The 25,219-nt window shown below is 43.8% G+C and overlaps 1 protein-coding gene across 1 annotated transcript in view; it reads left to right on the top strand.

Moving 5' to 3' along the window:
- ITGA8 (integrin subunit alpha 8) overlaps window positions 1-25,219 on the top strand; it is a 550,523-nt gene that overhangs the window by 441,190 nt on the left and 84,114 nt on the right. The window contains exon 27 of the mRNA XM_069211593.1: window positions 19,264-19,377. Coding sequence (XP_069067694.1) covers window positions 19,264-19,377 — 114 coding nt within the window. The remainder of the gene's footprint in view (window positions 1-19,263; window positions 19,378-25,219) is intronic.

Raw genomic sequence — 25,219 nt, 5'->3', positions numbered from 1 at the left:
AGTGCGGTTCACTTACGTTCAAATAGCACACTGTGCAGCCATTTTCCTCCACAAACATTTTTCGCTATAGTAAACCACATTTTGAGACCTGAATGGCAAATAACTGCAAAGACCCTGTTTACACAAGGCCATACATCTATACCTGACGGATTACTCTAGACATACATCTATTTTCAACAGATGTAATGATAGCCAGAAAAGTAGTCCCATGCTCTGTTTTCTTTACTTGTTCTTGGTGCGTGAACCTCTGATAATATAGTTGTTACCGAAGTAAGGGCCAGATGCAGGAAACTATTTGCGAGTCACAAACGGCAAAAATTGCCGTTTGCGACTCGCAAATACCAATTTCCTATTCAGAAATGCATATTGCGAGTCGGGACCGACTCGCAATGTGCATTTCAGAATCGCAAATAGGAAGGGGTGTTCACTTCCTATTTGCGATTCGGAGTGGTATGCAATACCATTTACGACCGCGTATGCGGTCGCAAATGGTGTCGCAGTTACCATCCACTTCAAGTGGATGGTAACCCACTCGCAAATTGGAAGGGGTCCCCATGGGACCCCTTCCACTTTGTGAATGGACCCACAAATATTTTTTCAGGGCAGGTAGTGGTCCAAGGGACCACTACCTGCCCTGAAAAAAATCCGAAACGAAAGGTTTCTTTTTTTTTTTTAAGTGCAGCTCGTTTTCCTTTAAGGAAAACGGGCTACACTTTAAAACAAAAAAAACTGCTTTATTTAAAAGCAGTCACAAACATGGAGGTCTGCTGACTACAGCAGGCCTCCATGTTAGCGAGTGCCTAGACTCGCTATGGGACCGCAATTTGCGACCCACCTCATGAATATTAATGAGGTGGGTCATTGCGACCCCATAGCGAGTCGCAGACGGCGTCTGAGACACCGTTCTGCATTAGAAATTGCGACTTGCAAATTGCAAGTCGCAATTTCCAAATTTGGTACATCTGGCCCCAAGTGTTTACTATCAGCACATTTAGCCACAATCAGATCGATGGGATACGAGTCTCACACTTGTAAGATAGTAGTATTTAAAATAATGTTAGCATTTGAATATTCCTTCTTGGTTTCCTCACCTTTCTCCGATATTTCTAATTCTGCATTGACACTACCTCTATGATATAGATCCAGTCCCCACCTCAATCCTGCAAATTAGGACATTTACAGAAACATGGCCTGAGTCGTTTACAAGATTGAACAATGTAGTATTGCTCATAGATCCAGTCAATAATGCTAGTTATTGCCCACAAACGTCGAATGGCTTATGGACCTGAGCCAGAAGCCAGGACACACACACAAAGCAAGAGGCCAGAAATATCATTATATTACCAACTACAGTTCCAATAATTTTATTAGCGCATTAATGTATCTGCACTTGTCCCTCTCGTTCTCTTTTTGCCTTTCAACAATTGTTGCTTTGCTCTCACCCCATGCTTGGAAAGATCTGTTTTTTTGTGAAAGAGTGCAGAGTAGTTGAATGACTAAAATTACAGACTACAACGTGAGGTATCTAAATAGCTCTCTTGCTTTAATTTGTCAGTATTTCTACTGATATTGCAGTTGCAATTTTTTGCCCAAGTCATTAGTGTAGGAAGGTAGCCTCTTTCTAGCCTTGTTTTTTTTTTTATAAAGTAATTTTTATTGTTTTGGGAAAAAAGAAAATTCCAACCAAGTGGACATACACAACTGCATAAAACAATTAATACAATTAAAACAATTAAAACTGTTAATGCTCGAGTACCCTCAACCCAATCCCATCTAGAGCTCAGTGCGTCGTGTCTGCGCCTCAAAGTGGTAGACAACTTTCTAGCCTTGTTACCCCCACTTTTGGCCAGTTTGTGAGTATATGTCAGGGTGTTTTTACTGTCTCACTGGGATCCTGCTAGCCAGGGCCCAGTGCTGTTAGTGAAAACCCTATGTTGTCAGTATGTGTGATATGTGTCACTGGGATCCTGCTAGCCAGGACCCCAGTGCCCATACATCTGTGGCCTATATTTGTTCCCTGTGTGGTGCCTAACTGTATCACTGAGGCTCTGCTAACCAGAACCTCAGTGTTTATGCTCTCTCTGCTTTTAAAATTGTCACTGCAGGCTAGTGACTAATTTTACCAATTCTCATTGGCACACTGTAACACCCTTATAATTCCCTAGTATATGGTACCTAGGTACCCAGGATATTCGGGTTCCAGGAGATCCCTAGGGGCTGCAGCATTTCTTTTGCCACCCATAGGGAGCCCAAACAATTCTTACACAGGACTGCCACTGCAGCCTGAGTGAAATAACGTCCACGTTATTTCACAGCCATTTTACACTGCACTTCAGTAACTTATAAGTCACCTATATGTCTAACCCTCACTTAGTGAAGGTTAGGTGCAAAGTTGCTTAGTGTGTGGGCACCCTGGCACTAGCCCCCACATTGTTCAGGGTAAATTCCCCAGACTTTGTGAGTGTGGGGACACCATTACACATGTGCACTACATATAGGTCAATACCTATATGTAGCGTCACAATGGTAACTCCGAACATGGCCATGTAACATGTCTAGGATCATGGAATTGTCACCCCAATACCGGGTCTTCAGCACAAAGCCCGGGTACTGCCAAACTAACTTTCCGGGGTCTCCACTGCAGCTACTGCTGCTGCCAACCCCTCAGACAGGTTTCTGCCCCCCTGGGGCCTGGGCAGCTTGGTCCCAGGAAGGCAGAACAAAGGATTTCCTCTGAGAGAGGGTGTTACACCCTCTCCCTTTGGAAATAGGTGTGAAGGGCCTGGGAGGAGTAGCCTCTCCTGGCCTCTGGAAATGCTTTGAAGGGCACAGATGGTGCCCTCTCTGCATAAGCCAGTCTACACCGGTTCAGGGATCCCCCCAGCCTTGTTCTGGCGCGAAACTGGACAAAGGAAAGGGGAGTGACCACTCCCCTGACCAGCACCTCCCAGGTGCCCAGAGCTCCTCCAGTGTGTCCCAGACCTCTGCCATCTTGGATGCAGAGGTGTGAGGGCACAATGGACAGCTCTGAGAGGCCAGTGCCAGCAGGTGACGTCCAAGACCCCTCCTGATAGTTGCTTACATTTCTCTGTAGCCAATCATCCTCTGTGGGCTATTTAGGGTCTCTCCTGTGGGCATCTCACCAGATAACTAATGCAAGAGCTCACCAGAGTTCCTCTGCACTCCCTTCTTCGATTTCTGCCAAGGATCGACCGCTGACTGCTCCAGGACGCCTGCATAACCGCAACAAAATAGCAAGAAGACTACCAGCAGCATTGTAGCAGCTCATCCTGCCGGCTTTCTTGAATGTTTCCTGGTGGTGCATGCTCTGAGGGGTGTCTGCCTTCACCCTGCACTGGAAGCCAAGAAGAAATCTCCCGTGGGACGACGGAATCTTCCCCCTGCTAACGCAGGCACCAAACTTCTGCATCATTGGTCCTCTGGGTCCCCTCTCATCCTGACAAGCGTGGTCCCTGGAACACAGGAGCTGGGTCCAAGAGTATTCGACAGTCCAGTGGCCCTTCTGTCCAAATTTGGTGGAGGTAAGTCCTTGCCTCCCCACGCCAGACAGTAATCCTATGTAATGCGTGAACTGCAGCTGCTCGGGCTTCTGTGCACTTTTGCAAGACTTCCTTCATGCACACCCTAGCCCAGGTCCCCAGCACTCCGTCCTGCATTGCCCAACTCGCTGAGTTGGACTCCAACTTCGTGGGACCCTCCTTTGTGACTCTGAGTCGACCGCTGTCCTCAGATCTTCTATGTGCCTGTTCAGGTACTTCTGCGGGTGATGCCTGCTTCTGCAGGGGCTCTTTGAGTTGCTGAGGGACCCCCTCTGTCTCCTCCGCCAAGGGGCGACCTCTTGGTCCTTTCTGGGCCCCGGCAGCACCCAAAATCCTCAACTGCGACTCTTGCAGCTAGCAAGGCTTGTTTGCAGTCTTTTTGCGTGGAAACAACTCTGCATCCTCGAGCACGCCGTGGGACATCTTCTGACCAAAGGAGAAGTTCCTGGCAACCTCCGTTGTTGCAGAATCTTTGGCTTCTTCCACCCAGAGGAAGCACTTTTGCACCTTCATCCGGGGTTTAGTGGGCTCCTGCCCCCCCTGAACACTTGTGTGACCCTTGGACTTGGTCCCCCTCCTTTGCAGGTCCTCAGGTCCAGGAATCCGTCTTCTGTGTTTTGCAGTCCATTGTTGTCCTTGCAGAATCCCCTATCTCGACTTTACTGCCTTTCTGGGGTAATAGGGTAACTTTACTCCTACTTTTCAGGGTCTTGGGGTGGGGTATCTTGGACACCTTTAGTGTTTTCTTACACCCCTAGCGACCCTCTACACACTACACTAGGCCTGGGGTCCATTCGTGGGTCGCATTCTACTTTTGGAGTATATGGTTTGTGTTGCCCCTAGGCCTATTTCTCCCTTTTGCATTCTATTGTGTTCTACATTGTTTGCATTACTTTTCTAACTGTTACTTACCTGATTCTGGTTTGTGGGCATAAAATTTGTGTATATTACTTACCTCCTAAGGGAGCATATCCTCTGAGATACTTTTGGCATATTGTCACTAAAATAAAGTACCTCTATTTTTAGTAACTCTGAGTATTGTGTTTTCTTATGATAAAGTGCTATATGATATAAGTGGTATAGTAGGAGCTTTGCAGGTCTCCTAGGTCAGCCTAAGCTGCTCTGCAATAGCTACCTCTATCAGCCTAAGCTGCTAGAACACTTATATTCTACTGATAAGGGATAACTGGACCTGCCACAAGGTGTAAGTACCACAAGGTACCCACTATAAGCCAGGCCAGCCTCCTACAATTAGCACTAGCTGTTGGGTCTAATACGTAGTTTGGGCCTAAGACACAGATGAGGGCAGATTAGAATGGTAAGGAACATTACCTATTAATTTTTATTCACTGGCTCCAAAATTAATAATAATATTTGTATATATATCCAGGAGTTCTGTGGCCACTCCCATCTCCAGTTTCTCTAAAGTGGTAGTTGTCTGTTGTTAGAGTTACTGCAGAAAGGCTGTACCAAAAATTACAGACTTGGTATCTGCTGTCATGGGATGATAGCTTAATCAACAGCCATTTGTTTTGATTCTAGCTGCAATTTTCAAACGGTTACTGTAAACAGCAGGTTATGTAGAGATGTGTGATGAGAATGTTCTGATATTTTCAGTCTGAGCCACATGCTCTAGTATGTGTGTTGTTATTATGAGTTATTGCCCACATTTTAAGCATTTTAATTGTATAAAGAGACTCTCATTCAATATTCTAACTGCAGCAAGCAAGGTAAGGAGAATAATGGGTTTTGTTGGAGATTTAAACATTGTGCTGCCTGTTCTTCTTAAGCACTGCTTTCTGTATTTATAAGAAGTAAACATGTAAGTATGCCTGTGAACCATGTTATACACATTAGTGTCAGTATGGAGTGCATCTGTGATAGTCTGCCATTGGCAGGTTTTCTTCACACAAGATGTTCTGGTCATCGGAGTCACTAATGAAGGGACGTATGAGGGAAAGCGGACATATCTTCAAAACCTAGGCAAGAATATACACAGACTAGGATCCTCATTACAAAGCTGGCAGTCATCAGACCTCGCGGAGCCAGTGGTAAAGACCACCGCATTACAAGTTGTGAGGTTTGGCAGAAGCCAGACCTCTGCAACTCCGCCTGGACCGCCGGTGCAGTCACTCCCACGTGACCGGAATTGAGCACCTCTAGCCCGGTGGCAGGCCTTAGCCTGCCGGCCGGATTACAAGGCTGCAGACCGCCAGGCTTTCAGTGGCGGTTACGCTGCCATGAAAACCCTGGCAGTAATGCAACTGGCAACAGGAATCCCCATTCCTGTCAACGGCACACACATGCACACATGTCCCCACACCTCCATGCACCCTCCCAACCATCCACACACTTACAAACACCCCCCCACCCCTCCACACACTTACAAACACCCCCACTACCACCCATATCCATCCAAACGCCTACACCGGCACTCACACTGACATACACACACCCCCACTCACAGATACGCACTCCCTCCGCAAACATTCACTCCTCCTTCCTCCCCTCCTCTCTGCACCTCCTACACTCTCCCCGTTCACTCACACAAACACATGCACACGCACCCACAAATACCCCCACCTCCCCATCCACAATCATTCACACCCCCACCCCCTTCACGCATGCATACATTCACACACTCCCCCCTCTGCATATGCACACTTGCAAACATGCACCCCCACTCACTCCCAGACTTGCTCACATGTACCCACATTTGCACACATACACACACACACCACACACGTGCACCCAACACTCCCCCGCTTTCGGACCATACCTTTTCCGTTTAACTGGTCGTCTGGGAGGGGATGGGTCCTGGTGGTTTTGCACTGCCGGCACCACCACGCCAGCGAGACTCCTCCAAGCCGTATTATGGCTCCTAATACGGCAGGTGGACCTTGCTGCCGTGGCAGTGCTGGCAATGCACCCACCTCTCCAACTCCGTCAGCCAGGCCGACAGAGTCGTACCTCCTCCGATAAATAGGCAGAAGTACTCCAACGACTTGAAATATGGCGGTAAGCAGACCTCCAGCACTATCGGTCTGTTGGCTGCAGTGGTTTCGGCAGTCTTTGACAAAAGACTGACAAAGCTGTAATGAGGGCCTAGATCTTTATTCATGCAAATACATACTAGGAAATGACAATTGAACAACTATATATTTTTAACAGTTCAAATGGAAGAAAGCAAGCAAAATAAAGAGAATGAGCCCATTGGTATAAAATAGCATTTCAGATCCTGTGAAGGAAACCACCAAAATGAGAACCTCAAATGGGCTATGGTGCTTGGAGGGAGATGGGAGAAAACAAGTGTAAGCATGGAACACAAACTTCCATGTATCTAGAGGACAGAACCTCCATTACCTATTTATTTTCCTGTTTAACATAGTACAGGTCAATTTTCGGTTCAGTTTTATTTAGAGAGGACAACAGAAGAATTTGATAAAAGAGCGTAATAGTGTACACAGGTTTCCCCTACTATTAGAATAAGTCCTTCACTGGTTCAGTTGTATTGAGCAATCCAAAAATCAATTCATGACTACTCCATAGACTGTTTTTTGTAGCACATGCATAGTGACATTTGTATCAACTTTCCTGGGGCGAGAGACAAGCCCAGCAGTTAATTGTCTGAAACCCCAGACCTGATGAATGGGAAAATACTGTGGTGGTACCTCAGTACAGGTATCTATTAGATTATGAGCCTATCCTTTATAATACCAATTTTGCAAGGGTCAACATTTCTGAGTAATTTACTATCTGCATGTTAAAGGAATAAAATCTTCATCTGTTGATTAGGAAATTATGTATGTGTCTTGCGGCTCAATAGACACTGATATGAAATTCACAGCATTCACAATCAGCACCAGAGGACAACCATGCCACTAGTGTTACATACTGTTCTTGAACACAGATATTACCCCCACTCTAATGTCTGGGTAATTCTTTTAAGTCATAACGGTTGAGGACCTCACATGGTAAAAGAAAATGGTAGTGACTGTTGTATGAAGATGGTGTGTTGGTTCACAGTTTTAAGATAAAGCTTCAATCTCCCATTGGCATCTGACATTCCTAAACTCCAACAAAAAACATTCCTCACTTTGAGATGATGATGTTTAGTTTGAACCAATCATATGATTTTGCTCATGCTCTAAGGCAATGATGTGGCCCTCTTTGTATACTACATTACCTCAATCACCAGTCAAATGCTTAATATTGTGACCTTACTAGCAACTAGTCCTGATGAAGAGCTTCAAGGGTAAACACCATCATACTTATAAAGAAGGCTTGCTGCATTACAATATAAAGACCTCAGGACTCTTCGAAGAACGGAGAAAGCTGAAATTTTTCCTGTATACTTAAAACCAGCTATGTTAAGATTTCAAGTAGTGGTTTAATGCTAAGTCATTAATGTGAGGCAACATAACCACTCATTACATTCATTTTAAATATAGTAGGAACATTATGAAGACAATAAGGGCCGTATTTATCAAAAATTCTTGCAAGGCAGCAAGCCACCTTGCTGTGCTGCACTGCGTGAAGGAGAAAGGACAGGATTGCACTGTTGCACTGCATTTACCATTATACAGCACATGCCTGTCCTTTTCTAGTGCTGGTGCACTTTTGGCTCCCTAGCGCCAACGCAGGCACCCTTGCGTCGTGATGCAAGGGTGCCTGCATTGCAGGCACTATTGTTTCTGTGCAGGAAAGGATGCCTTCCTTCACAAAAACAATCACAAAGGCATTTTCCTCTTTCTAAGTGTGCTACATAATGCAGCACACTTAGAAAGCGGAACAGCGAAGTGAAATAAAATATATTTCCTTATTTTGCCTGATGGGGAAGCATACAATTCTGATTTATTCCCAGGTCTACCAATGTTTGCACATATGGGAATGTGTCATAATCCATGGGTGGATGCTTGGGAACACCGATGCTCAACTCAATGAAGCACCGCCCTGCTGCAGAGTAACGCAAGGCAGTAATTTGCATTACTCTAGCTTTATCAAGCCATTCAGGACCACGCAAGGTGGCCTGCGTAGCTTGGTTAATTTCATTGATAAATTTAATTTAGGCATTGCGTCTCCCTTATGTCCCCTTGCATGGCACAGCACATGGGCGATGCAAAACCTTGATAAATATGCATCATAGCCTTTAGCTTAGTACTATATTTATGTAGCATCATTTTTGATGCCACAGTATTAATGACGTTACTTTGTATCACGTGTTTAACTGAAAATAACATATTATTAAGCTTAATAACCACCATATCAAGAAAGCCTCTTCCCATCACATGTAATGCAACGTATGAAAATATGCAAATAATCCATACGTTATTACACACACAGCACAATAATAGTGGACAGTGTTCTTTTCCCTTGGCAGCTTCAAAATATCATTGTGTAAATATGTTTTTTGTAAAAATTGCTTCTCAAATCCTGTTGATTTTGGGAAGTTTGTTTAATGGGAAAGCGGCTGATTCTATTGTTTTATCAACTGTCCAGACTAGATGCATGCTCTTCAATTTTTTTTACTGTGAATTCCATATAACATAATGGAGGGTCTGATGAAGATCGGTTGCAGTCGCTGTACTTTTATGTAATAATTTATTTCTGCCTCGTCACCCCTACTTGTATAGCTTATCCAGAAAAAACAGAGGAAGGAAGGCAGGCCATCCAATGTCATCTAAACCAGGGCATGCTCTATACTAAATAATGCTTAATGTTGTGCTGTTGGAAAGAAAGCAGTTCAAGTAAAATGCAGTGGGCCTCCCTCTTTTGACTATAAATTAAAAGGTTACAAAAATGAAATGACAACCTGATTAAGCAGGGAAACTTCTAAAATAGAATTTGTCCAAAAACCAAAGCAGTGCAGATCATGGCGTAGTGGGGGAACAACCAGAAATGTGTATAAGGAATGGTGTTCCTCCAGAATACCGACCATAAACTATTGTATGGCTAAAATATAAAGGTCTAATTATAGAGGATCAAAATATCACGAAGGCGAGTATAGATAGGTAAGTATAGGTTTGCTATACTTAACTTCACCTATATGTACGTTGACTATATATATATATTCATTAAAAAACAAAGGTTAGAGAGACATTATAGTAAGGTTCTGAATTTACATTCACAAAACCATAGACATTCAGCTGTTAAGGTTAGAGTTATTTCATATAACTATAACTCGTGCCCTAAGGTAACTTTAACTCTCGCCTCTGCCATGCACATTTTCCTCATCAATAATTTTGCAGTGATAATAGCAATGATGCCATAGAAGATATCATCAATGATGTAATATGTGGACTAATTAGCTGTGCATGGCAAGGGCATGAGTTTCATATAAATTTATATATATATACATACATGTCTTCTTCACCATGCCTCCTGCCGCCGCACCACATGCCGCGAGTGCCACTTCCCATAGAGGTGGACCCACATATAGACTCTGGACATGCGTAATTAGAAGCACACTCATGAGAGTTCCAGCAATCACCTTTTCATGGCAACACATGAAAACATCGAACAGACATGTTTCAGCACGATCGCCTTTCTCAATGTCCGTGTGACCGAGCTTTCAGCAGCATTTAAATTAACACATTATCCATTGGTTTCCACATAACAGAAAATACAGAAAGAACAGAAGAGAGACATCGCTCAGTATCATCAACCGCTATTCAATGATGGCCATCTTACAGTGTGTATTGTTCCCCATCCATGCTTCTGAAAGCTCGGTGGCTAGAACTCCAGTGATTGCGCCGGAGTTGGCTCACATGTCCAGAATATATATATATATATATAGAGAGAGAGAGATAGATAGATAGATAGATAGATAGATAGACAGATAGACAGATAGATAGATAGATAGATAGATAGATAGATAGATAGATAGATAGATAGATAGATAGATAGATAGATAGAATCTTTCTGATCTATAAATTCTGCATAAGGCTCAAGAGCCTCAAGAGACTCAAAGAGAGCATCCTGGTGCTGTGCTGAGGACTGCAACAGACCCTGTCTGATAGAATAAAAATATATATTGAGGAGCTACAAAATGCATCAGGGGCTAGAAACAGCCAGGTTTTTAATTCCTTTTTAAATGTTACTTCAGATTCAATGACACGCAGAGTGTTAGGAAGCAAGTTTCAAGCCTTAGAGCCTAGTATTGCAAAGGACTTTCCTCCTCAAGATTTCAGTCTAAAAGAGGGCTGTCTCAAAAGGTTGCCATTGAAGAATCTTAAGGTTCGCTGGATCAGATAATGGCAGAACCGATCCATAAGATATTGGGGCAAGTGGACCTAAAGACCCTATAGGCTAGCAGTAATATTTTGAAAAGAATCCTTTTACGGATGAACTAGCAATGCAGTTTTTGTAGTGCGGCCGAGGCAGAGCTCCAACTGGGGAGTTGTTAAACCAGTATGGCTGCTGTGAAGTTTATGATTGAAGTGTTTGGAGCAGCCATCATAGAAGCTGTTACAGCAGTCTAATCTTGATGTTATTAGGGCAAAGGCTACCATCATCATGGTGGCCAAGGTCAGGAATGGAAGTTTTCTTTTTTTTTTTAGATTTTATGAGATTGAAACACGTACCTGCAACTGCTGAGGCGCCTGGAAGGAAAAATAGGTCAGTGTCCAATTTGACCCCAAGGTTTTTTGCAACATTTACTATAGCTGCGGAGGTGGGGGGAGCAGAGTTTGGCTACCATTTCATGGGAGAAAAGATGTTGGACTTGCAGAAAAGTAGTATTTCCATTTTGTCGGTATTGCATTCAAGATAGTTGTTCTGCATCCCCAAAATGATGTCAGCTAGGCAATTTTGCAAATTGACTTCTGAAATGGATTAGCTTTTGTCTAAGGACAGAATTAACTGAGTGTCATCAGTGTATGAGTTTTTAGTGATACCACATGAGGCACTCAAGGAAATGAGGGAGGCCATATAAATGTAAAAAAGGTCAGGGCTGAGGGACGAGCCTTGTATCACTTTAATAATGACACCTAACTATAGCCAGGAACACTCGAATTATGCAAATGTGCAATTCGCAGTGATTTTTGCATAATTATATAGTAACAGCATTTAACATAATCCACCATCTGCCTCAAAATCTGCAGATTGATTTTCTAGCCTAAATGGTTAAGAAATTTCAAAAACACAGCAAGACATGTCGCCAAATAGTAGAAGTCTCTTTGAAAAAGTTGACTGGTCACATTTCTGTTGCTTATTGCTATATTTTGGTGGTAAACTGGCACTATTGAGGTGCAACCAATGCTCAGACAGTGTTACAAGTTTTAAAATGATGAAATAACTATCACAAACTGTGCCGCATTATGCCGCTTAATTTGGCTTTCCTGCTACATAATTTACTCAACCTTGCCATATAATTTGACCCTCCTCTTGCATATTATTCCAGTGGCCCTGGCTATAACTGTTAGAAATTGGATCTCTAATTGACAGAGGTATGCACTCTGTCCAAATAGGGACCAGAATTCTTAGTCAGGAAATGTCAGCTACACATCAAAATGAACCTGTGTTCACCCTCTGGTAGCATGGCACAGAGCAGGTAGGGTTAACACACAAGGCAATGTGTATAGGTTTTTGCAACACTTAAAACAGTAAAAAAGTGAGAACACCATGTACAAATAATCTACACCAGGTTAAATAAATAATAAAACTTAATTTAATGAACAAAACAAGACCAAAATGTCAAAAATCCAATGAGTAGAATTCAAGATATAATTTTTAAAGAATATCAGCAAATAAAGTGCTCAAAACCATAAAGTGCCAACCGGGATTATATGGTTGCGCTAGACAATGAATTCTAAAAAGCTAGGATGACCTTGATGGATCGCGGGTCAGATACAGGGACCAAACTTCTCCTGCTAAAATCAGAATCTTGGTTAGGGATTGCATTGGCATCGATGAGGGATGTGAGAAGCAGTGGTGGCCATACATCATTGTTGATCATGGCGGTGTAGGCAGTGCATCAGTTCCGAGTCGCACAATCAGAGCTGCGTCAATGTTGAACCCCTTAGGTGCAGGTAATGAGTCATTTTCGAGCCACGCAGTCAGTGATGCGATGGCTCCTGTGACAGGCCTTTGAAGTGCACAGAGTCCCTGCCCTTCATGCCCAGGCTCCATATATACTACAGGGAGTTATGCAGCTCTTTGTGTGGGCTCAGGACACATCCCATTCAGGTGTAAGAAACAGTTCCTTCCTCCCATCCTGCCTAGGATGACCCATCAACATGCAGATGGCCACTCAGTCACACCTAAGCTCCTTTTGTGTGTGGCTGTGTGGAGGGAATGCACAGTCACCCACCCAGATGTCAAGGACAGGCAGATGTTTTAAGTAAGAAAACACCAATTTTCTAAAAGTTACATTTTCAGAATTACAATTTAAAATCGGACTTCACCATATGTTGGGATTTTAAACTGTGATTCAACAGACACCAAACTTGGGGGTCCTATCTCTTCCCAGTTGGAAATAACATGTATAAAAATTAATAAGGCAATCTCAATGTTAACCTATGGGAGAGATAGACCTTGCAGTAGTAAAAAAATGAATTTAAGAGTTTTTCACTATCTACACATGTAAAACCTAAATGCACATGTCCACCTTTTACAATATACTACATCCTGCCCTTGGGGTTGTCCTGGGGTGACTTATATGTATTAAGAAGGAAGGTTTGGGCCTGATTAGGGGGTTAACTTGCCAGTTTAACATGGCAATTTAAAACTGCACGCACAGGCTTTGTAGTGGCAGGCCTGATCTATGTTTGAAGAGCTACTGCAATGGGTGGCACAAGCAATGCTGCAAGGCCTGTAGTACCATTTAATTTACAGACCCTGGGCACAGGTAGTGCACTTTACTAGGGACTTACAAGTACATTAAATATGCCAATTGTGGGTTAAGTCAATGTTATCATGTTTTAGGAAAAGAGCACATGCACTTTAGCACTAGTGGGCAGTGGTAAAGTGCCCTGAGTCACAAAGCCAGCAAAGCAGGAGGTCAGAAGGCAAAAAGTTAGGGGAACCACCTCAAAATTTCTTTGATTTTGTCCTTGAATAAGTTTCCACCCATTTGACGAATCTCCATGAAGCTTTGAGGACCTAATTCACCCGTTACATTATCAGAGGATTGGAAGTTAGCTGGTGTATGTTCAAGGGTGTGCAAAGAAAAAAGTGAGGAACTAAAACATGCAACCAAAAAATGAACTGGACTTTATCTGTAAAGTTTCAGATTTACTACTTGAACAACGGAAAGACCCATTTATGGTCACATGCTATTGGCAGCCTATAAACAAATACATAACAAATAGAATACATCTTAATCTACTTGCATTTTCTTTGCATGCTCTCTGGCACACAGAATAAAACTGTCTCAACAAGCCAAACAAAAGACATCTTTCTTATGCACCTCTATGCAACAAAGTGAAAAATGTCCCATGGACTTGCAGCCTTCCAGAACCCCAGACATGTAGATGGTCTTTCCCTTTCTCAGTATAAAACACATGATAGTTTAGTCTCTATGCCTGGATATTACTGTTATTGTTGAAAAGTCATACACTTCAAGCCCCTCAGCCATGCCTGTGCCAGAATCCCACACATGCTGTCTGCTAGAGCACCTCAGTTCTCACAGTCAGTAGACTCTGCTGCTCCAGTACTGGGACCTCAGGCGAAGCACCATCAGTGCACCTCAGTTTACACACTCCAAGCCCCTCAGCAGGGCCTGTGCCAGACTCCCACACATGCTGTCTGACAGAGCACCTCAGTTCTTACAGTCAGTACACACTGCTGTTCCAGCACTGAGACCACGGGCGCAGCTCCATGAGTGCACCTCAGTGCACACACTCCAAGCCCCTAGCCGTGCCCGTGCTAGAACCCCACACTCACTGTCTGCTAGAGCACCTCAGTTCTTACAATCAGTAAACACTACTTTTCCAGTACTGGGACATGGGGCGCAGCTCCATCAGTGCACCTCAGTTCACATACTTCAAGCCACTCAACAGTGCCAGAACCCCACACACGCTATATGCCAGAGCACCTCAGTTCTTACTGTCGGTTCACACTGCTGCACTAGTACTAGGATCGCTGCCACAACTCCATCACTGCACCTCAGTTTACACACTCCCAGCACTGACCCGTGCCTGTGCCAAGAACCTCACACATGCTGTCTGCCAGAGCACCTCAGTTCTTACAGTCAGTACACTTTGCTGCTCCAGTACTGGGACCTCGGGCACAGCTCCATCAGTACACCTCAGTTCACACACTCCAAGTCCTCAGCTGTGTCAGTGCCAGGTACCCCACACACGCTGTCTGCCAGAGCACCTCAGTTCTTGCAGTCAGTACAGTCTGCTGCTCTAGTACTGGGACCTCTGACATAGCCCTATCAGTGCACCTCAGTTCACATACTCCAAGCTCTGAGCCGTGCCAGTGCCAGGAACCCCATGCACGCTGTCTGCCAGAGCAACTTAGTTCTCGCAGCCAGTGCACTCTGCTGCTCCAGTACTGGGACCTCTGGCACAGCTCCTTCAGTGCACTGCTGTTAACACACAATCCAAACCCTCAGCTGTGCCAGTGCCAGAACATCACACATGCTGTCTGCCAGAGCACCTCAGTTCTTGCAGCCAGTACACTCTGCTGCTCCAGTACTGGGATCTCATGTGCAGCTAGATCAGTGCACCACCATTTACACACTCCAAGGCCTTAGCCGTGCAAATGCCAGGAACCCCACAAACGATGTCTGCCAGAGCACCTCAGTTGTTACAGTCTGTACACACTGCTGTTCCAGTACTGGGATCTCTGGCAAAGCTCCAACAGTGCAGTGCCATTCACACACTCCAAGCCCTCACCTGTGCCAGTGCCAGGAATCTCATACACACTGTCTGCCAGAGCACCTCATTTATTGCAGTCAGTACACTTTGCTGCTCCAGTACTGGGTTCCTGGCACAGCTCCATCAGTGCACCTCAGTTCACACACTCCAAGCTATCAGCTGTGCCAGTGCCAGGAACCCAAACATGCTGTCTGCCAGAGCACCTCATTTCTTGCAGTCAGTACAGTCTGCTGCTCCAGTACTGGGACCTCTGGCGCAGCTCCATCAGTGCACCTCAGTTCACACTTTCCAAGTCCTCAGCCGTGTCAGTGCCGGGAACCCCACACACGCCGTCTGCCTGAGCACCCAAGTTCTCACAGTCAGTATGCTCTGCTGTTCCAGTACTAGCACCTGGAGGTGCAGCTCCATCAGTGCACCACAGTTCTACCCCGGCGAGGTCAATTCCTTTCATATACTGGGACCCTGCGCACATACAGTTCCATTACAGCAGATCAATTCTAATATCCAGCCCCACTGCCAGGCCAATACTGGACCCAAAAGAGAAAAACACAGCTCAGCCAGTGCACCTCAAGACTAACATCCAATGCCACTGTTGATGGGAACCACCACAGCTCTGCCAGAATCCATCAATTCCAACTATCAGTGCACATTTCTTCTCAGTACTAAGGCTCACATACATGCCTCTCAGGACTCCTTGCTTCTGTGGTTCAGAGGCAATGCCACTCCCATACTGGGCCCCACTAGCAGGTTCACCAGGGCACCTCCAGGCTAACACTCACCAACACTGGCACACAAATACTAGGTTCCACACATAGCTCCGTTAACATACCTCACTTCTGACTTTGTGTGCCCACTACTATTCCAGTACTGCAGCCCACATACAACTCTGTCAATGCAGCTCAACCCTAACCTGCAGCCCCCCATTATTCCAATACTGGAATTACACAACGCTCAATTTCTCATTCCCTACCCGCTGCCTTTCTGTTGTTCCAGCGCTGGGCCGGGACACAGCTCTGTCTCTACCCCCAATCCTGATCTGAAGTGCCCCAATATTGCTGTACATACAACTCTCCTAATGCACCGGCTGCTGTTCTGCAGTGCCCCAGCTGCTCCACATTCTGACTTCTGTTTGAGAACATGAGGGAGCCAATTAAATTTGTTCTTAGCTGCCATCTCTTTTTGGAGTGGTCTATTTCACCTATCTCACTCCTTTCTTTCCTTAACTTAATTTACTCTGTTTTATTTCTCCCCCACTTTTCTCTTTCGAGCTTGCTAACAGTTTCGCTCTTTCTTTCAACTGTTTATTTCTACTCCCTTTTTCTATTCCCCTCTTCCTCTTGCTACCTTCTCTTTCAAACTTGCAAAAACTTTGCTATTTCTTTCTTTCTTTTGTTTCTGTCTTTTTTATTCATCAGGCATTCATTCTTTCACTATTGTTTTTTCTTCCCTTCATTCTTTCTTTTTCTTTTTTATTTGCACTTTCCTTTGACTCAGTATCTGTCCTTTCACCTTATTTTTTAGATCTTTTTTCCTTTCTTTCTCTGGTGTTTTTCTTACCTTTATCTGTTAATTCATGTTTTACTATGAATCCCTCTTTTTCCTGTCTGTATGTGGAAGCCACAAGTTACTTGTCAGGGCCCGAAATGTCAGTGGTTTTCCTTTTCTGTGTCTGTGGAAAACATGTCAGTACAAATATGCTCTGGTTCTTCCGCTGCTTGTGTCTCTCACCATCTCTATTTTTTCTCTAATGTTCATTTTTTCTCTTTCTTTTCACACTTTTTATTATTTTTCCTCTTTATCTTTTGTTCGCTATCTTCCTTCCCTTTTTTCTTTTGTCTCACATGTTTGCTCTATTTCTTCTCTTAGTTGTATTTTCATGTTCTTGTTCTTTCTTTCCCTTCTTTCTTTTATTTCTTTGTGACTCTTTCTTTCTTTGATCTGTTGTATTCCTTTCGCTTCTCTTTTTCTGCCCTCTCAGCTTTCTTTTCTGAGGCCTAGTTATCAATGAAGCAACAGGTGCAGTGGCAAAAGGGCCCGGATACCTACAGACCTCATTCAACTCTAATTACTGATATATTTTCCTATTGAAATTGTAATCAACCATTTTCCTTTCTTACGCCAGGGCCTATGTCACTGTTACTACACCACTTGTCCTCTCCATCTTTACTTCCGACTCCCTATTTTTTTCACCCTCCAATCCGTCCCAAATTATATTTTTGATATGGTGTTTTGAGCGTTTCACTCTAATGCCAAAAGTTTATTTCTGATAAAGGTTTATATGATAATTGTATACGTTTTAAGATAGAGGAAGATGGTAAATGGAAGTGCTTTAGTTAAATGCTGGGCCACTGGAATTATATGGCAGGAAAAGATGAAATTATGAGGCAGGGTTGACCAATTTATGTGGCAGAAAAGTCCAGTTATGAATTTACAATGCCAAGAGCTCTAAATCAAGAAATGCAAGACCTATTACATTGCAAATCCTTGTTCTTCTTGCATGCCGTCTTCTATCTTCGCTGACGTCTTTGTTCTTCACTGCCACCTTCTCTGTCCTCTTTCTTCGTTGCTGTCTTCTTTCTTCTTCCATCTTGCTGTCTCCTTACTTCGTTGACATCTTCTTTCTCCGATGCCTTCTTATCTGTCTTCTTTCTTCGTTGCCATCTGTCTTCTTTTTTCTTTTTGCATACCATCTTCTGTCTTTGCTGTCTTTACCTCATGCCATCTTCTGTCTTCTCATGTCTGCACTTTTTTCACATCTTCTGTCTTCTCACGTCTTCTGTCTTATCATGCCTTCTGTCTTCACCCATCTTCTCTTTTCTCCCGTCTTCTGTCTTCTTCCATCCTCTGTCTTCTCACGTCTTCTGTCTTCCTCCGCCTTCTGTCTTCACACACGTTCTGTCTTTTTCCGTCTTCTACCGCCTTCTGTCTTCTGCTACTTTCTGTCTTCTGCCGTCTTCTGTCTCCTTCTGTCTTCTGTCTTCGTTTTTCTTTCGTCTATCTTCTTTCTTCTAACATGCATGCCGATACGTTTCATCTTTGTCTTTTTTCTATGTAACTGGCTTACAAATATTAGAAAAATGTTATATTAATGTTTGTTTTTAATTTAATAAACCAGACATTATGATAACATTTCTCTAATATTTGTAAGCCAGTTACATAGAAAAAAAGACAAATGCGAAACCTATTGGCATTACCAACGCTTGTCGCATTTTTCCGTTTCTTGCTCTGGGTCCAAGTCTGATGAGGACAAATAAGTGCTGGTTCCCGGAAAATGAGTATCATTGGCCCCCACCTGCAACCACTAGCTTAGAACCACTGATCTAGGATTGTGTTTTGTGCAGTGGCTTGGGAGAGGCAGGCCATTCATTGCTGGGGTGTGTTTGTTCCTTATGTTAATTTCTGTTGCATGAGCTATTGTTATCTCAGTTGCATCAACTGTATGTTGTGCTTCTTTACATAAGTAGTGATGATAAAGATTTCATCTATTTCCTTATCTTTGTGTTTTTATTGCGTTTTGTTTTTGACAGCATCTCATAGACAGTATTTGAATTGAAAACATCTAACCAAGCCCTGAATTCCTCAAATGGGGTTATATGCAGAGCAGGGACCACCATAACATCCACTAGGAGAGCATGGCATTCAGAAGGTTGTGGCCAAGCAGCAGACTGCAGGTTTAACTTGTAACCCCACAGCCGAATGTTCCTCGGTCATCAAAGAGAAATATACAGAAATGAAAAGTGATGTGTGGCATTTGGAAGAATAAATTAACATTCGTGGTTATTTGTGATTGTTCCAGAACAATAACTTGTTGAAAAGCATTGAAGTCTTTCCAATGTTTACAGGCCAGCCCTTTAATCTAATTGCTCTTTTTTTTACAGAATTGCTCAAATATCAAATGTTTGACAATATCTTGTCGCGTGGGACGATTAGAAGGAGGACAGAGCGCGGTGCTGAAAGTCAGATCCCGTTTATGGGCCCAAACATTTCTACAGGTAATGGTTCACACCATACGTACTCCTTAAAAATATGAGATGGGACGTTGTATAGCAGCATGCATTTACATCTACAGGATTGAACCGTTGCAATGAATCCAATTTTTACAAAGATAATCTCTAAATATAGACTATCAAACATATATTTCCAAATGTTTTATTTTTTTGTCACAAAAGGCAAGATATAATGCCAGACATAGCAGTCGTTTAGAGTTCGGCAGAGGGAAGCACGCTTAGTGGGGTAATACAAAATTATGTGGACCCCTGCAGAATGTGATGAGGAGCTGCTTTGTGGTCCATATCTCACAGATATCTATTGGTCTTGAGCTCAATGGGGGCCCCCACCCGAAGGACTGGGTGCTCCCTAAAAGGTTGGGTGCACCATTGTGTTATGCCGCTGGCTGCACAATTTATTGGAGGAACTCCCTCGCCTGCCCAATGCGTGCTTTCCCGTCTTGGTTTAAAGGTAAGGGAGCCACTGCGCTTCTGATGGTGAAATCTCATCGGGCTCCTGCATCTGAAAACTGTCCACCCCTAAGCAACCAGGCCTCAATGTCAGTGGTCAAACCCCTTCCTAAGTCTGGCGTTTGAGGCATGGCAGACCTGGACCGGGAAAACAATGCAATGGCGCCATTACACTGAAAGAAATATCTTTGTGCATCATTATCCTATTTAGGGATTTTTTCGTCTGACAAGCAGAATGAAACTCAAACACACACAGAAAAAGTGCAACACCCACTTAGTATTTTAGTTGTGCCTATAGGCCATCTGAAGCACCAGTAGATGCACTGTAGGCACAATGGGCTCAATTCACAGGGGTAAACGTAGTCCTGAAATATAAGCTTAGGCCTGAAGTCTAAAGGCCCCACTTACAAAGGTGAACTTAGAAATAAGGTCTAACTTTACCTTTGTGAATTCACAAAGGGAAACTTAAACTTGAAGCCTAAGTTTACCCTTGTGCACTGGCTCACTAGACTTCAGGTCTAAACTTACACTCTCAGACTAAACTTAGACTTCAGGTCTAGGTTTACCTTTGTGAAGTGGACCCATAGATCACCTACAGGCCTATATGGTGGACTACATACACCACTGGAGGCAGAGAGCCGGTCTGCCGCTGATCTTGGGGTTGGCTGGCTAGCTGGATGCATGCCAGAATCTAAATCACCCCTGAATTTGTTAGGACCCCTCCCGCTGCATGTGGCTCTTCTTAGCTGCCTCCATCGATCATAGTATGCAGCGAGGTTTTTGCAGGGTGTTGTTTAACATAATGGTACTTCCCAGGTTCTCCATCTCCTGGTGAAATGCAACCATCAGTTGGTTCTCTGTCACCTGCATATTCGGTATATTTGTTAATGTAAGATTTTACTGAACTGATGGCTTTTTACCCTTTCATACAGAAAAAAATTATGTCTAACGAGCATTGGCAGCTTTCAGTCCATACTGCTAGGGGATCTATGTAATATTTAGAAGATGTATTAGAAAACGCGTCCATCAGATGCTTCGAGAAGTAAATGGGTAAAACTGAGATATGAATGAGAATGACAGGGATCGGCAACGTTCTATAAAACTAAAACAGTAAATATATGTCACATGTGCTGGTCCTCATTGCCAATCCCTCACAATAGGCAACTGTGCTTCTTATAAAAACAGGCGATGCTTGAAAGTAGTGATACTTTGAAACCAATTATCTAAAGATTATTGTGAAAGAAATGCTAATCATTGCTCAAAATAAATATAGTAGTGCTTCAACACCCCCTGGCCCCAAGCTCATACGTGCTTCAGCAGGCCACCATCATATCACGTGCTGCTGCATATTACCTTTTGCTCTGATTACTTTCGGTACCTTCTTGAAGAAGAAGACAAATCATGCATTTCTGTTTCAGTCACAACCCATGTTTTGGGAATTAATCCAATTCTCTGCAACCTTTCTTGGCTGAACTAAAGGTAGTACAAAATGTAGTGATGAAGACTTTCAACCACATTTAAATTAAACTGGCAATCCAGAATTCTGGTCTATGGACTTTTGTTCACCTCTCAGTGATTTCTTCTGCTTCTGTGAAGCCAAACCTGTGAAGCCTACGTTTCTTCCTGCGAAAAGGGATTAGGTGATTCATCCAAATGGCCTTCAAATATGTGCTGAAAATATAAATTCCAATGTTTAGCACTTTCAATTAGTTCTTGAGCCTTGACAGACCCTAAAGTATTTTTGTCAACTTGCCATCTTATAATCATGGAACCTATTTTTCTAGAGTAGTGCTAGAAACTGGACCCATGTGTTCATTACTGACAGTCACATAGGCAGTTCAACGAGAACAAGATCAATAACACATTTTGGTTACAATGGATGGATGAATGGATGGATGGGTGGATGGGTGGGTGGATCTCTTCAGCATGAACTGGACAAAGGCCTAGTAGCACATCTCCAGTAGGTTCAAGGTTTACTCTGAGTTTCTTTTTCTACATAAGATCATCTTGCAGCAGAAACAAATTCTAGAGTCCGTGCATACACTATACACTGAGTCATGCAGTGGACTGGTCTCAAATATCAAGGTAGTCATTATTATAGTCAAGTTCACAGTTAGTACTGGGGCTTATATTGTCATATCACTAGACAGATTGCGCCAGATTTATCATAGTACTGCGGTGCCCTTACGTCACGCATGGTGTCTCATAGGGCAACGCTATATCAAAGCCAGATTTGCAAAGCAATGCAAGGCCACCTTGCATGGCCCTATATTGCTTGGTATATCTGGAGTAACACAAGGAAGTGCAAGTCACTACCTTGCGTTACTCTGCCCTGGGAAGACATTCAACAGGTGGGAGCATGAGTTTGCCCGTGTAGCCACCCATGGATTTTGGTTCGTTCCCAGATTTACCAAGACTGGCAAATTTGGGAATATGTCAAAGCACTGCACCTTCCCAGGGGAGGCGAATGAGGAGACATGTCTTTATTTTTCCTTGTTGTTTCCTCTTTCTAAGTGTGCTGCATTTTTCACACCACTTAGAAAGAGGAAAAGCCTCAGAGGATTGTTTTTTCTGCAGGAAGGTGTCCCTTCCTGCACAAAACAATCCTGCCTGCAACGCAGGCACCCTTGCACCGTGGCAGGAATGCTCTCTGCCTGTGCTTGTGCACAATCTGCTGCCTAGCGCCAACACAGACATCCTTCCGCCATGGTGCAAGGATACCTGCGTTGCAGGCAGGATTGTGTTTGCGCAGGAATATGGGGCAATGTGCCACTCCCCACTTCAAGCAATAATCACAACTCTTATGTAAATCCAGCAATAGACCAGGGTCCAGCAAAAGGTGAAAAAACGGGGGTGACCAAGCATAAAAGTTGTATTCCCTACACTGTACAAACAGCGCATGAGTACATACAACTTTTTAAACGGAAATGCTTCAGATTAATCATGTAATCTTAGATTCGAATATAAGACTTCGGGTACTGTATTGGCCAATCCTGCATTTGAAATACGAGATCTCAGATCAATAACTGCTCAGGAGAGCCACTAAAGCAATGAACCCCAGCAACGTTTTCACAAACGGCAACCTTTAGGCTCAATAGTTTGACAGATAAAGTAAACCGATTAGACAGTGTGTGAGTACAATTATTTTGAAGGTTTTAGAATGAGGATAACGTTGTTTATCTTGTTTACTATTACGCAATGGGACAGCTTGCTTCTTAAGCCTTTTTATAGACTGATACTTTGTGAGCTTGGAATACAGTGGATGCATAAGATCTTGTTCCTTTTCCATTCAGATGATAAAAAAAAGACATTTATTGGACAGGCTAAATCTAAACATAACTCTGCCAGTGTTTCTGTATTAATATTTGTATCTTTTCCAAATACAATTATTTTGGTAATTGTGCTGCACAGATATTGTTACAATCCACAGTTTATCCAACACATATACAGCATGATTTACTGGAAGGCTGCGAGGCTAATGGAAACCAAATGGTTCTCCTACCTCCTCCCAGCAGAGTGCTTACTCTATGGAGACTCCAGCTGTCATTGGAGGTTCAGTCGTGCGTGAGTCCATCATTTTCTTTTGTCGCTGCACATTAACATTGGCTCTGTGCTCCTCTCCTTGAACCTTGAGGCACTTCTCACCTACCATTCTGACATGGAATCCCGTGCTGTAGATTACTGCGTGAAATAATTGGCTATGTTCGTGCTAATATTGCATCCCTAGGACTCCTCCGCAGCCAACAAAGATAAGGAACACTCTTGTGTGATGGCCAAAAAGACTTCACCTTGGCTTCATTTCAGAGTATGGATGTAAATATGATTCACATCACTTATCTTTTGGATAGCGGCTCGCTGAACAAACAGGACACCGAATGCCTTGTTGAGCAAGAGCCAAAATTGTAAGATTTGCACACCGGACTGCTGTTGTGTGCTTTTATACCAATCATCGCAGGCTGTGGAGCATTCAGATGCCTTTATGAATCTATGGAGAGCTACTTCACCTATGCACAACCTACAGTGTTAGGTTTCGAAACAGATCATTTAAAAAATATATATTTCATTGTTCCTTAGAAGTGACTTCAGCTGATTGAACCCACCGGTTTCACATCTCTCTATTTTTTATATTTTCAGCCGACCATTCTCTACCTAACATAATTATGCATGTGTCTATGTATGTGTGTGTATGTGTTTGTGTGTGTATACGTATACATGTGGCATTTGTACGTTGTAAAAACCTAACTAAAAGGCAGCTGTACGCTGCACAGGGTCAGTGGCAAATATATACTCAAGCCTGAGCAGCAGGTCTTCCTTTGCTGCCCATCTTATCCCTGTCTGAGAGACTTCGGTCCTCTGCCTCATTCTCCCACTTTTTTCTGCATGTTCTGCTGTTCCTGCCTCTTGTCCAAGGCCTCTACAGCCTTTCTCATCTGCCACCCAGTGTCCTTCTACTTTTTTCTCTACTTTTTTCCTGTTTCTTCCTTTTTCCTGATCATTTGCCACTGCTTTACTTCTTTTAATTCTTCTTTTTGCCTTTGCCTTTTACCTCTTCCTACTGCTTTGTGTTCACTATTTTGTCCTATTTTTCTTCTTTCACTGCTGTTTGCCTGCTTCTCCTGCCCATTTTGCCGCCTTGCTGTGCTCCTGCTTCCCACAAGCCCCACCCACTGCCACCCAGCACCCCTCACTCCGGCCAGGACCTACTTAATGGAGGCCACCAGCACCCCACCGGCAAACCAAAGGTAAGCCCATGTGTGCCTACCCACTCCTGGACCATGCCCAGCACCAGGCCCCCTGGCTCTTCCAACCCCACTGCAACCGAGCTCTGAGCCCTGGAACCCAGATCCCACAACAACAACTGCTGCCCAACCTCTCCACTATCAATGGTAGGATCTTTCACCTGCCTGCACTGCCTCTTCTCCTGCAACACTGGAGCACCCGCATGCACAACCACTACGCCGATATCGTCAGAGCAACTCGACTGCCTCCTCCTCCTCAACATGCAATCAATCTGTAAGCATACCACCAAAATCTGGGACATCATCACCACTTTCACCCTAATGTCATCTTCCTCACTGAGAGCAGGCTCACATCACTGAACTCACCTGCACAGACCATGCCATTGTCCACTTTGCATCACCAGACACCTTGACGCCGCTAAAAGCCTCCTAGTGCCCACCACGGCAGCTGTAGCAAGTTATAAGAAAGCCAGTGGAGTGATACCCTCAACACTTCTCAACCTGACACTTCACCCAACCTAACTTCCACAGGTGTATGATGAGCATCCCCAACTGCATGAAAGACAACTGCCTGAAACTCAACTCAAACAGGCCACAAGGTGGACCTTGGAGCTAAGAACCCAAAACGCGCATGCCAA

The sequence above is a fragment of the Pleurodeles waltl genome, chromosome 10, assembly GCF_031143425.1.
Source record: "Pleurodeles waltl isolate 20211129_DDA chromosome 10, aPleWal1.hap1.20221129, whole genome shotgun sequence".
In the NCBI taxonomy this organism is placed as follows: Eukaryota; Metazoa; Chordata; class Amphibia; order Caudata; family Salamandridae; genus Pleurodeles; species Pleurodeles waltl.
This window is presented reverse-complemented; position numbering and strand designations above follow the sequence as displayed.